Source organism: Rhipicephalus sanguineus, chromosome 1 (assembly GCF_013339695.2).
Source record: "Rhipicephalus sanguineus isolate Rsan-2018 chromosome 1, BIME_Rsan_1.4, whole genome shotgun sequence".
Taxonomy (NCBI): domain Eukaryota; kingdom Metazoa; phylum Arthropoda; class Arachnida; order Ixodida; family Ixodidae; genus Rhipicephalus; species Rhipicephalus sanguineus.
Window position 1 is genome coordinate 20,992,284 of NC_051176.1, and position 14,718 is coordinate 21,007,001.

At 46.4% G+C, this 14,718-nt stretch overlaps 1 protein-coding gene across 1 annotated transcript in view; it reads right to left on the reverse strand.

The window, feature by feature from the left end:
* LOC125756746 (cytochrome P450 2G1-like) overlaps nt 1-3,797 on the reverse strand; it is a 145,246-nt gene extending 141,449 nt beyond the window's left edge. The window contains exons 1-2 of the mRNA XM_049411729.1: nt 3,768-3,797; nt 3,513-3,691 (exon numbers count right to left, since the gene is read on the reverse strand). Coding sequence (XP_049267686.1) covers nt 3,513-3,691; nt 3,768-3,797 — 209 coding nt within the window. The remainder of the gene's footprint in view (nt 1-3,512; nt 3,692-3,767) is intronic.
* Between the last annotated feature and the right edge of the window lie 10,921 nt (nt 3,798-14,718).

Below are 14,718 nucleotides of genomic sequence, written 5' to 3' on the forward strand. Positions count from 1 at the left end.
CCGTTGTTTGTGTCCTTTCCTCGTTCGTCCCGTCTTTTAGCGCTGTTTCTACAGTTAAGCAACAGGCGAACCTATGCAGCTACTTACTTTTGTTGATGCTTTTGCAGCTGATAATGATTAAATATGTCTGAGCGCTTTGTGACGGGTGGTTCTTTAAAACACCCGCTCGCTGCGCGATTCACATGTTTTGACGCCTGGCGCGATTCTACGCTTCCGCCACGCAATATTAAATACGTTAAAAAGACTGCTCCCACTACATGAAATGCATTCTGCCACGCGTGTTTATTGCTTTGTTTTGATGTATTTGGTTTCACCCACAAAGATTGTAGACTGTTAACAACGCTCGACGGAGACCGCGCCGCAATGTTTGAGAAGCTTCGCGATTGTTCGAGATCAATCTGTTAACGCGAACAGTCAAGTTTAATCGAGAGCTTACGCGAGCACCACCGATAACCCTGGAAGGTTCGATGACTGATGTCGTAAAGACGACGCGTTCCACCGACGATCAGATTTACTCGAAGGCCGACGACTGTTCTTGCCGCTATCAGTGCACAGCGTATATCGCTTGTATTTCGAGTGTCCCTTTTCCGCGCCCAAGTTCGCCCAAATAAAGAGTGCCGTATTTCTCAGTATTGCTGCACCTTTTTTCACCGTCCCAACCACGTGACAATGGTGGTTTTTTTTTCGAAGCACTTCCAAGCAATGACGTAGTTCTTTGGTGAAGCGCCTGCTTACCACGCAGACGACCCGAGTTGGATTGTCACTCGAACCAAAGTTTTTTATTATTTACTTCATTTGCATCTTCCTAGATTTTTCTCTCACGGGCAACACTTATTTTTCGCTCACAACCAATGACACCGACGCCGACTCCGGAATTTCTGCGAAACGAGCTCTTTGACGATATCGCGTTAATATGCAGGATCGAATGGGATTCGAATCCGGGCTCTCTGCATGGCAGTCGAGTATTATACCACAGAGCTACGCAAGTGCTTAAAACTCCTCCGCAAAAAGAGCCTATTTGCCTCGAGATCTTGCAGTGGCGCCCTCTCGCGTGTGACGTCACAGCGGGGACTCCGCTCTCTTCCGCGCTGCAGCAGCCGCTGCTCCTGTATGCGGATCGTCTGCTTCAGGCGGGAAGTTTGTCGAGCGAACAGCCTCGCAACGGTCAACTAACGCCTGCAACGAATGTTTTCGAGTGTAATCTTGAACTTATTTTAGTTGCGGCCCAATCGACAGGGCAAAGAATTTCCCCGGATGTCCGACGAGTGCGCCGATTCCACCGACCGCATTGCTGGTAAGAAAGTGAAACTATGTGTGAGTGTCCTCGCTCGTTATCTTGTTTCCGCCTTCCAATACTAATTAGTTTGGGTGTTTCTAACGATATTTCAGTAAGCGTGCCGTTATCCAGCATCTACAAGTATGTAGATAAAGCTTGTGAAAGGTCGTGGTGCCTCATCGAGGGCGAGGCGGTGCACGACGCAGGCCACGTTGTTGAATGCGCGGTCGGGGACGTCAACGGAGATCGCATCACTGTCACAGCTCTCGTACTGCAAACAAGTGCTGCCTTGTTGCACACCCCCCCTGCCGATGCCCATGATCGCAGTTTGTCCCGTAATGTTGGTTCAGTGAGAACGATATTACGCCGTAGTTCATATTATGACCGCACAGGGCCATCGCATGGGTATTAGAATATAACAGATAGTTAATCGCTGACGGTAACACTTTCCAATCACAAGGATCAGCTGACCAGGGAAGTGATCGCGGCCTTCCATAGCACAAAAAGAAAAGATGATTGCATCAGCCAGGCATCCGTAGTTCTCAGCGATAGCGAAGTGTCTTTTTTGGAAATAATAATATCTGGGGTTTAATGTCCCAAAACCACGATATGATTATGAGAGACGCCGTAGTGGAGGGCTCCGGAAATTTCGACCACCTGGGGTTCTTTAACGTGCACCTAAATCTAAGTACACGGGCCTCAGACATTTTCGCCTCCATCGAAAATGCAGCCGCCGCGGCCGGGATTCGATCCCGCGACCTTCGGGTCAGCAGCCGAGCGCCATAACCACTAGACCACCGTGGCGGGTTTTGGAAAATCATTGAAAAACCGTTGTAATATGAAAGTCATGGTCACACGTGGTACACCTGCATGTATGTATATTAACCATGTGTTCTTCGAAATACACTAGTTGCGAGTGTAGCGGTCGTCCTGTCTTTCTTCGTTCCTTTTCGTGCCTTGGCTAAAGTGCGCTGCTTCCCACGTAAACATCAACTTTCAACTTTACCCAACATCGCCCAACTTTCAACTTTACTGACCTTACAGTTGTAGTCGAGAGTTCGACGGAATACCGTCTGGTCAGGTAAAGGCATGGTAAAAAAAAACAGGTCACTGACCAATGTCAAAAAACAAAATGACGTTTCGAGATTTCAGGATATCCTAAACATTTTATTAAGAAGGCAACGAAGTTCATCATGCATAACCAGCAGCAAGACAGTCAAGCCATTGATAATACAGCGTCAACACGCCAGCGCGCAGCGATTCCCTACATTCAAGGTGTAAGCGAAGCCCTAGCTCACGTGTTCAGAAAACGTGGTGTCCAGATCGCGCATGTGCCAGCAAGCAAGCTCAAGGGTGACTTGCTAAATGTGAAGGATCCTCTCCCTCGGCAACGTTTTCCTGGTGTGGTCTACAAGATCCCATGCGCCGACTGCGAATTGGTGTACACTGGCGAAAGCGGAAATTTCTGCAAGCGTTTGAAGCAGCACAAGAATGACGTCGCCAAGGGCCACACAGTGACAAATGCACTCGCAGAGCATTCCGAGAAGACGGGCCACGTGATAAGCTGGGACGATGCGCGCATCATGGCCACGGAGAAGAATTGGACGACGAGGCTCAATCTCGAATCACTAATAATTCAGACAACAATAACACAATCAATAGATCATCTGGCACACTAAGCCACGTGTACTCCCAGACTTTGCGTCATGCGCTCATGAGAGAGAGATAAAAGCGAAGGAAAGGCAGGGAGGTTAACCAGGTTATACCCGGTTTGCTACCCTACACGGGGGGAGGGGGAAGGATGCGCTCAACGCTACTTAAGAACCAGCTGCCCTGCCGTCATTCCATTGTGAACAAGAGATCCGTACGGACCCCGGAACGTCATTTTGTTTTTTGACATTGGTCAGTGACCTGTTTTTTTACCATGACCTCACAGATGCGCGCGTCACGTGTACCTCGCTTCTACGCAGAATGACGAATAATGGCATGGTGGGTGCTTCCCTGCGTTACAGAAAATATGATTTATGGCGTAGTGGGCACCTTGCATGCGACTTCTAGTAGTCGCCCCAGGAGAGTTTATAACGGGCTCTAGAAAAGCCGCTCTTCCAGCTCTCGCAGTGACTGTGTTGCGTATTCAGCGCAGGCATGCCGTTTTATGGAACCTTTTGGTAGTATCCCCAAAACAAGACCTCACAGAAGCAAGGAAGGTGCGTGCTTCGAGGGAAGATGTACTCACCACAGTACAGGGCCGTATTTTTTCGCCCAGCTGATGCAGTCATGAAAGTAAAAGCTGCGCTTTACAGAAAGCAAATTGCCGATGAGGGGCAGACCGGACGGACCTGGAGGATACTTCCGACCGCGCCTTCTCCAGTACGCGAACAGAGCTCCGAGAAGCAACATACACACCAGGAGCCACTGCGAGGGAGAAACGTCTCCTCAGGGATCCGCGCACAATGCGGAAGCATTCTGTTGCTCTGCTGGCAATGATTACTTTGCTCTTTGCTCCAACGTTGCGCGACATGGTTTTAGGAAACAGACGTAAGCACGCGTGCGGTGACTGTTTAGCGACCTTCACATTTGTCGATAATAGACATTCGTGAGGAATCCTTACATAAATCCGTTTATTTTCGAAAATACAAATTCTCACTCACCACTTAAACGAAGACACACACACACACACACACACACACACACACACACACACACACACACACACACATATATATATATATATATATATATATATATATATATATAATATATATATATATATATATATATATATATATATATATATATATATATATAAATGGCAGAGTACAAAGCGAAAGTCACTCACTGTAACCGCTGTTTGCTCTGTGTATGTGTGCGACTCTGCGTCATATGTCCACATGCAAAACTGAAAATTATCGAGAGCGGGGGGTGGAGGGGCAGGGCTTCAACCCCTCCAACACCATCCCCTGGCCACGCTAGACCATACGCGTCTCGGATTGGCGCAGTATTGTTCTGAGCCATATAGAGCACGTCAGGATATTTTTAACAGCGAAGATGGTTTAGCTCGCCATACAGTGTGTGACCATGCCCGAAAACTATCACCATCATGAGATGAGCGGGCATGTGCCGCGGAATTTGGGCAGGTCCCGCTACACGCCGCCACGACGTGGCCTGTAATCACCCTGAGAACGAGTACATAGCGAGACAGACAGAGGAAGAGAGAAACGAACAGAGAGAAAGAAAGGTATGACGAACGAGAAAGGGAAAAATTCTTGCCGAAAAGAAAGCTTCACGATGCGGGATTCGAACCCGCATACCCTCGATTTAAAGGCGAGCGTCGAAACCATTTTGATCTGTCACACATTCTCTCTCGCACGGTGCTCTCTGTTATCAAGGCTAGGCGGGGCGCGGAGGTGCCACCGTCTGTGAGCGGTGCAGTGAAGTAATGCGCCATGTCACTTACTAGCGCCGATAGAGAACGATTCGGCGACGATGCAGTTAAAGCATGGCCTCCGAGATTGCGCGCAGAGCGCAATTTCGGGGGCCATGGTTAAAGCGTCTCGATGCCAGCGAAAAACACTAGCCGCGCTAGCTAGGGCTGGCCAAATATACTGTAACAAGGCGCCAAAAACCCTATCGGGTATCCCCTTCGGAAAGGAAAGTGATCGCCGAACAGGTTAACGACAAGTTACAGGATTAGAGACGCGAGTTGGGCTAGTTGGTGCGTATTAACTGCAGACATAACTGATTAGCGCAGAAAAACAACGGATAAGGTAGAGACAACAGACAGGACGGAGCGCATACCGTTTTTTTTTGCGCTAATCAGTTATGTCTGCAGCAAAGACAAGCTGCAGAAGGGCGTTATTCAGGAGTGATGCAGCCCCTGGGCAGCTCCTGTTATAGAGCACTGCACGGGCTCGGGCTTACCCGAAAACCCGGGTAAAGTAGTTTTCTCGGGGGGCTCGGGCCGGGCCCGGGCCTGAAGCTACGGGCTTAGGGTCGGGCCCGGGTTTGAGGTGGTGGGCTCGGTTCGGGCCGGACTTGGAATTCGCTCAGTTCTTAGGATTGTTGCACATACGTTGTGCGTACATATATATTCCAAATAATATATCTCGAAGAAAGGCTTTCTTTTATGTGGGGCAAACTATTTGGAGAAGTTTTATGATGGACAAGTACTGAACTTCTTTTGCTTCTTACATATGGGGCTACTTGATAGAATAGGCGCTTATATAGTTGGCATCTCACCATTCTGTGCTTTGTTAATTGTAACCGCTTTTATTTTTTACTCGAAACGCTATTTTGTAATCGCAGTATTAAATGTAATATAATAAAGTTAGAGCTATAACTCATCATTGGAAGAGCGATCACAGAGCTCCAAACCAGGGCAACGTTCTTAAAGTTCCCGCTGTCCGCTAGAACGAAAGGTCTGCGCGGAGTCTGTTATATAGAATCACTATACACATTCCTTTTCCGTGGCTCCGTCACGGCTCCCAGTGGTCGTGAGATGAACATGCACAGCCTGCTTTGTGTGCCTACATTGTTAATGTCTGAGCTTTCGCGTGTTCCGCTATATGGTGCGACAGCTACATGATACTGCCGCAACACTGTTGGAACGTGAGGAATAGCATAGCTCCATTAAACAAGGTGTGGGTTAAAGCATATTCACTTGACGATATATCTGGCTTGAAAAAAAGACAGTTCCGTCCGAATTCCGTGCCCCTTGGTATCCCCTTACATCGAACCATATACATACAGTGTTTAAGAATCGCGAAGCTTATTTTCGCCTTTATTACCAAACTGGAACGATCCCCGAAAATAGCCCGAAATCTCTTCGTCCAACTCCGGCCAGTCCTACACCCGCGTAGTCCAATCGCTACCATCTACCGGCACAACATCGTTAGCAAGGCATACACCATATACTTAATGGAGAAAAAGACAGCACAGTCCGAACCGTGCGCAACACACACTGCTGAAACTTGCAAGGAGAATCCCTCAAAGAGGAGTTTTAAAGATTATACTGAAGAGTAGCACGACGTTCGGGAACAAGAGAAATGAAGCAAGGAGCTGTGTTCATTCTACAGAAGTCCACAGAGACGTCCGAAATTTGCTCCAGTGGTGGAAGTCTGAGAACTACGAGTACCGACGCCTTCAAAATTCGCAAGGCCGATTTGCAAGGCTAGCGCAAGCCGTTAAGAAACTGTAGAGCAGCAGGATACCTCATGCAAAAGAGCAAGGCGTACTTTCAGCCGGAATGTTTTGATAATTTGACTTTTCGCACAATAACATGCGAAGATATGAACTGTATACTATGCCACAAAAAACTTATTTCATTTCATTTTCATTTGTTGATACCGTCAAGGCCAATGGCATTACAGAGGAGAGTGAGTAAACAAAACAGAAGTAAAAGCAAACAAAAACACAGTAGAAAATAAATAATGATACAAGTTTTTGGCCCTATTCGCCGCGAAATCGGGCTACAGGTGGCAGCACCGTCGCCGCGCTAGTGTGGAAAGGCAGTTGTCGGCGCCTATACAAACGCACACAACAGCGCTTCGTTGTGAGCGATTTCACACGATTTCTGGCAAACAAAATGCGTTGACTGCAGCTTTCTGGTAATATGTGCACTCTACATTCCTGAATGAATGCATGAAGCGCGCCAAACGTTAGTATTACTTGTGAGAGAAGCGCATTCTGTCAACGAACGGGTTGCTCGCCTTCGGCAAGTGTCGGCGTTTTCGGAATGGATGATGTTTTCTTGTTGTTTTATTTCTGCACGTTTAGCTTGTGTTCCACCTACTACTCACTGCTGTAGTGCGACTGAATTTAGTATTTACTTCCTTGTTCCTCTGGATACCCCCCAACAAAAAGAAAGCCCGTATTCCTGCACGATGAGTTCAAATAGCGCTATGTGCACTGCGTGCTCATATATTCATCTTCATTTCTTATTCAGTTCTCCATCGAATGTAGGGCAGTTGATGGGTTTACTAAGGAAAGCCTGACAGCGCTTTAGCGCTACGGAGACGTTTAACACGCACAAGCTTGTTTTTATTTCAGTAACAGCACACATAGGTAACTGTAGAGCGCGAAACTTTCTTCAATTGATTACCTGCACGACAGTAATGGAACAAAGGCCTGGTTATTTCGCGGCACCAAAGTACGTTTTTTCGTGCGACTAATGCCCGCTGCCTTCCGTCAATCTGCTATAACAACGCAACGCTAGCGCTCAAGATAATGTAAAGAAAAAAAGGCGTGGCTTCGCGTAAAATTACTACGACATAAATGTAAAGTACGCCGTTTGGATTATTGTTGACCAGGGCTCTTTAACGCGTACCTTAATCTAAGTACACGGGTGTCTTTGTATACATTTAGCACAAGTTATAATTGCGCAAGGCAACTCAGTTTTGCGATTTCCGCGTCATTACATTTTGTGTTCTGTTTAGGGGAGAATTTAAGTACCGAAGTGCCAGACGTGACTTGGCAGAAATACTTCTCTGCAATGGGACCAGGACCGTACAAACTAAAACTCGTCGTGTAACCTATAAATGACAGTTCTGAAGTTATATATACACCTACACCCCAACGCGCAAGCGCATGAGAGCCTTTCTTTTACACTGAGCCGCTAAAAAGCTATATTCACAGGAGGTTTAATACTTCTCATCTTAGGACAACACCAAGTGCACTCTTCAATGCGCTTGGATCAGAGCGGCATCTACACTGATATGACTCTCGTGAACGGAGGGTACGACGACCACACATAACACTCTCGACAAGTGCACTCACTGATATTATTACAGTACATATACAGCCGATCAAGGCCATATGCTTTTTTAAATCGTGTTAGGCATACGTACGAGCGGTTAAAGTTGCACAAACGCAACGGAACAAACCGCCTTTTGAGGACCTGCATGACGTACGCGCACATGCAAACACAACGTCGCTAGCAGACGACGCATGGAGCAATCCACACTAGGCGCGGTTCTGCCAGAAGCCACCAGGCGGCGACTCCGCTCGATCTCGCGGCCAATAGATTGTATATACCAGCAGTGATATGATATATGCAAATAATGCTATAACAAATAGTTTTTTTCGTCCTTCGGCTGCTTATGCATATTTCGAAAAGTACACTAGGTGCACGGAGTTCGCTTTAAAGGGGTGGTGCCACCAAATTTGTGGCTTGCGCGTTCTTTGCTGTAAGCGTTTCCTATAGGTCCAGGAAGCATGATGCACGCACCAAGTTTCATGTATTCTCGCTAAATAATTTAATATCGCCTTTCGATGTTTACAACTTTCGGTTTCGGTTTCTGGGCGCCGAGGTTGTGCAGTGACGTAGAATTGTAGGAGGCTTGGTCACGTGACCACACAAGGCTGTGACGCACTTAGCCAGGAAGCGATCGAAACTCGGCGAGTGATGTAGCAGCCGATGCTTTGCCGGTACTATAGTGAACTAGAATATATTCTAGTTAGCTACAGCCGGTACGTACGTTGCGGAAGTGGCGGAGATCCGGAGGTCACTCACGTAACTACAGCAGATTTGGTGTGACGTCACTACAACTTTCGTGTGCCCACCCTACAGATCTACGTCAGTGTTGGCGCGCTAGCGATGGGTTTCGATCGGGAGAATGGGCAGTGAGGTACAGTTTTGAAGTGAATTAAAATATATTCTAAACGCTTGCTGTGTCCGACCCTTGGTTTGGAGTGTCCTTGCATACAGAGGAAAACCACAACAGGCTTGTTATGGCCTCGAAATTTGATGGCACCACCCCTTTAATATTTACCTAGGCCAGCATATATACAACAAAGATAATAAACCTGGCTATTTTCCTGCATTTCTCTTGCCGTGGCAAGGTACTACTATGCTGAAGACAGGTGCTACATATCCAGAAGGGTGCACGGTTGGGTTTGATGGTAGAGCATGCTTTGAACTTCAATTGAGAGTGCAATAAAAACAAAGTGAAGATAGCGTTCTGTTTAATGTCTCCTCTGTTCTTACTGAGCTCCCTGTTGAAACTTAACGCATGCTGCAAATCACTTTTCTTGCTACAATATCTGCTACCAATCGCTCTTGATGATTCCTGTTGTATTTGTAGAAAAATATGCACAGTATACCGCTACCGAATAACCGTTCATCGTACCGAGTATATCCGGTCAACTGTTACAGCAGTGAGGCCTCTTTAGTACAAAGAATTACCGTAGATTGAAGCGTACACTGCAAACGGAAACTAGCTTATTAGGGTCTACAGTCCTCCTTAATACTGCATGCATCTTGACAATAATCCCTTAGGATGTAATGAGGTGGGTTTAATAAGGTTCTGCGTCCTCAATTTTATATCGTTACAAAATTATGTGGAAGAAAGGAGGTAAATTCACTATCTGACGCCATTCGTCAAGTGGAGTTCAAGAACAAAAAACTGCAATCTAACTTCCTCTGGCAGGTTTTGTCTATTTTTTCCGAAGCTTTCTGTAATGCGTTCAGTGCTGGCGGGCATGTATTATGCTGTACAGGGGAAAAGTAAAAGAAAGAAAGAAATAACGAAAGAAACTAAAAGGAAAAGCCTGCGAGCCCTTGATGTGTCCGATCGGCATCGCACGCACACTCAGTATAATGAATTGGCTAGAGCGGCATGCTTAAGCGCACTGACCCGTGCACAGATAGCCCAAAGAAAAAAAAAAGATATACGCGACTCTCTTCGGAGCGGCCCCTCCGAACGGGTGCTGTACGCGTTCGAGAGGAAGCGAGAAAGCGCCCTTTGACCTTGGCGGCTGCGGCCCACTGCGGCTCGCCACCGCCAACTCAAGAGCAAGCGAGACGAGGCGCTACCGACGAGAAATGAAACACAGCTTCGCGACGCATGCGCGCGCAAAGAAAAACAATAGAAAGAAAGAAACTCGAGGAGGGAGTCGTTGAAGTTCCGAATTGCCCGCGGAGGCGTGATCGTACCTTGGCCTTGTGAACGCCACTTCTCAATTGCTCAGCTGTGTCGGCCGTGCGTGCGCGTTTTGTGCCTGCAGCCTCACCGTGTTCTCGCCGCTGGATATGAAATGCGTGGTTTGACGACAGTGCAACATGCCGCACTGCCAGTGCGATAATGTCGCGACGGCCCGTCGACTGAAGCGAGCGTGCCGCTGTGTATTACCCAGCAGATGAGGGGCAACGTGCGTGCTCAACACAGTCAGGAACAAAAATGGTAAGTCATACTGACGTTCTCTCTTTTTGGGGGTCTTATCATCACTCATGCACCTGTAGATGTCGGTCTGCACAATGCGTCGCGTGAAAAGTGCAACGAAAAGCAAAAAAAGAAAAAAAGAACCTGCATGTCAGGCTTGCGAAATGTGCGCGAGCGCGACATTAGCGTGGTATGTAACCCATGCCGTACATGAGACGCATGTCATTATTTCCATGTTACCAGCTGTCGTTTATGTGCGGCGTACAGTCACGTCACGCTATACCAATTTTGGTATGATATCAAGCTAGCAAACCGGCGGCGGGCGCACCATGAGCGTGGCACGTAAATCATGCCGTACGTGACGTACATGCCGTTATTTTCATGTTACCAGCTGTCATTTATGCTAGTCGCATAGTCACGCCGCGCAATATCAATTTTGGCGTATATCAAGCAGGCGACACGGCCGCGAGCACCCCGAGACCATGTTTTCTAAATTAATCCATACATGACAAGCGTGTCATGATTTGCATGTTAGAAACTCTCATTTATGTTCGTCATACACTCTTGTTACGCCATACTTATTTTGGTAAATATCAAGTTAACGAAACAGCCGCAAGAGAACCAAGGGAGTGGCGTGTAGATGATGCCGTTCATGAAGTGCATATCACGATTTGCAAGTTATGACCCACCATTTATGTTCTTCACAGTCATGTCATGCCACACCACTTTTGGCATACATCCCATTAACGAAACTACCACATGAGCACAGAGTCGTGGGCGGCTGGATAGATAGGTAGATAGATACGCTCAAAGTCGCAGAAGATCGCTAGGAAGTGCTTTGCCTTTAAGAGTCATTAAACGCAGATTGCAACGATGTGTGATGCGTGTTTTGAAACTCCTGTGTATATCTCATGCCTCACACGGCCAGTCAATCGACCCACGAGTGCGCCCTGAAAAAGTTTGAGGATATAATTTTCTTGCTTGTGATAAAGCATGAATGAGGCATAATGCTTTCAGGGAATATGCGCTAGAGCAAAGGGCCGCGGTTATCAAATTGTCACGCGAGGAAATGTGCATAAAGGACGACTTTGTTTTCTATTTATTCTGTTCTCAAACTTCACTTGTTTGTTTTGATCCTTCATCTCCGTGTCGATTTGTGCGCACTGACATGTGATAAAACCGTGCGCTCTCGTGTTGCAGCATCTACCTTGGATACAGTGAACTACCCTGGACATCCTTCTGCCGCCATGCGACCGTGAGAACCCGCCGAAGAACAGATTATCAGCAAGTGAGAAGACTTTTCGACAACAATTTTGCGTAGCGCTCTGCCCGTCTCCTCAAATAGCATATTAAGGTACGTAAGCGCTGTATGCCTCAATACATGTGCGCCAAGGAACAGTCAAGTAGCATATCAAGGTACATTAACGTCATTAGCTTGGATTGATTTCGTTAGAAATAACAAATCATATTAAAGCTATATAATGACGGCCATATCATGTGACAGACATCTGCTAAGTGCCAGTGTATTATTGTGAAGCACATGCAGTTTATGTTATTGAATGAATGAATAAATATTTATTCCAGCAAATACGATAAATGGGCCTCGAGCGAAAAGCTACAATGGTGGCTTCAGAAGTGCACAAGGCCCAGTAGAGCAAAAAAAAAAAAAGACAGAGCAGCAGAAACGTGTGCACATTCAAAGGCAAACCACATACGCGAACTGTAAAGTGACAAATAAAAAGGGTGACAATTTGCGCTAGTGAAAACAATGAAAACCAGAAATCAACGAAAACAGAAAACAGTGAACGGCCGTTTAACGGTATGGAAGGAATGCAACTTCATTGGTCACATATAAACAGGGGAGCTTGCCAAGGTACATGTGCATATTCTTAGCCATTAGGAGACGTGCAATATAAGTCATCTGAGTACGTTGAACTACATGTTGAATCACTTTGTTTAATAATAATAATAATAATAATAATAATAATAATAATAATAATAATAATAATAATAATAATAATAATAATAATAATATCTGGGGTTTAACGACCCAAAACCACGATATAATCACTTTGTTTATTCCCCCTTGTTAATTTCCTGTTTTGCATTATGTTGCCATAGTTTTTAAGGTCAATACATAATATCATGACTGTTGACTCAATTTGACAAGGTGAAAGCACTGTTATAGGGGCCAGGCCTTTGTTTATCCTCATTATAAGTACGCTGTTTATTTTTGCCGTCGTTCAATACCAAGTTGCCCAATCTTCACTCCTAAACATAGTAGGTGCAGTTGATCAACACCTTACTAACATTCACAACCTTTTTAAACTGTACTTATAATGGTAACTTTATTTAACTTTACTGGCATAAAAAACTGCCCGGATAATGGTACACATGACAAGAGTGCACTTCTGGTGGTGTTTCGCATTTTTTTACCACCGTGTATTGTCGCGCTGTGCACACTAAGTGAAAAGCTCACAAGGAAATATAAGCAGCATCTCAATTTTGTATTTATTTCGTGTTTTGACAAAAAGTCTGCAATAAGGATAGTCAAGTGCGATTCTTTCGTAAGACATTCATTTTTATGGATACAGAAAGCCTATTGGACTTATTTTTTGTTTAATTTTCAGGAATACACTTCTGGCAAAGCAGCAAGAGTTGCTTGCCCACCGGTCGGTGTTCAGGACAGTGTATTGTGGGCATGAGTGTCGGCAGGATTTTGTCTTGGGGGGTGCAAAGCCGTGTAACGTAGCCGCCGGGTGAGCGGGATAGCATTGGTGTAGCTTGGGTGGGGTCAAGTGCTGGTGTGTCTTGAGGGAGGCAGTTGCCTTTTTTGGAACCTCCTGCCGACGCCCATGATTGTGGGAACACTCTGATGTGCTTCACTGTACACTATGTCGAACATACCACGTATGTTCGTACATACCACATTTGGGCCAACACTGGACTTCATGCAGAGTGTTATGCGCAATACTGCGTGCAACTTTTCTGATATCGTGTGCATTTGAAAATTGCGCATTGTTTAAAAAGACGCTGAGTGGAGCCAGTGTTATTCAGCAAACTTAAATACTAAATGGGACAGTTGGGCGAGTTGATCTATATTCATAGTTAAAGAGAGTGCGAAAAAAATCATAACACAGACAAATGAAGGGTACAGGATGACACGCTACTAGCAACTGAAGTTTATTTGAAACCACAGAAGATATAAACACACAGTACGAAAAAAGTACAAGATTTAACCATCACGCAGCCACACAGGAATGAAGGGAACAGGCAGGACAATGCGCTACTAGCAACTGAAGTTTAATCAAAACCACAGAAAGATAAAAACACACATTACAAAAAAATTACAAGATTAAGCAATCACACATCCATAGAAAGAGCACGAACATGACAAAAAGAGCCAAGCACATGTTCAACATCGGTTGTTACTGCGTCGTCCTGTCCCCTTCGTTGCTATGCACTGTGGTTTTGTTTTCGCGTTTTCCTTACCTATGAACTTAACTCCTGACTGTTTTACAGCCTCTATACATGTGTGGTCAATTTTTGTTCATCCTCATGGCAAATCATGTCCTACGATCCAGAGTGCAAAGCGACCAGTCACTATCTATAGTGTGAAGATGCGCTTCCATCCAGCAGCATCGCCAACGCTCGGCTCGCTCGGCTCGTGTTTCGGATCGCTGCTGTGCCTGTGGACGGTTCTTTTCGCTGCTTTGCCGCTGACAACCATTAAGTCCTTAAACAACCTATTAACGTCTTCATATTTGGGGGAGGGTGCTGTTCATCCCCGTCGCTACACCCTCGAGCTGCCAAGCCGGACGCTTCCGCCGATCATGACTGACAACGCCAACCCGCCGGCAGCTTCGCCCCTGTCCGTCACCTGCACGGGGCTTCCTCGGCTACGGGACATAAAGGTCTTCAGCGGTGCAGATGAGACCGACGTGGAAGACTGCTTGACCAGTACGAACTGGTGAGCACGCATAATAGGTGGGATGACCCCGACAAGCTAGGGCACGTCATATATTATCTGACTGGTGTCGCCGAATTGTGGTACAACCACCACAAACACAACATCCCCACATGGACTGTCTTCAAGATGTCCTCCTCTGAAGTGTTCGGTCGACCGGCTGTCCGCAAGCAGCGCGCAGAGCAGCGCTTGCGCGTCCGCTCGCATCAGACTGGAGAAAGCTTAACAAGCTATATTGAGGACGTCGCCCGCTATTGCCGCCGTCGCCCCCAAACATTTGGTGACCGTGCCCGGTCATTACAATCCGGCAGTCAGCC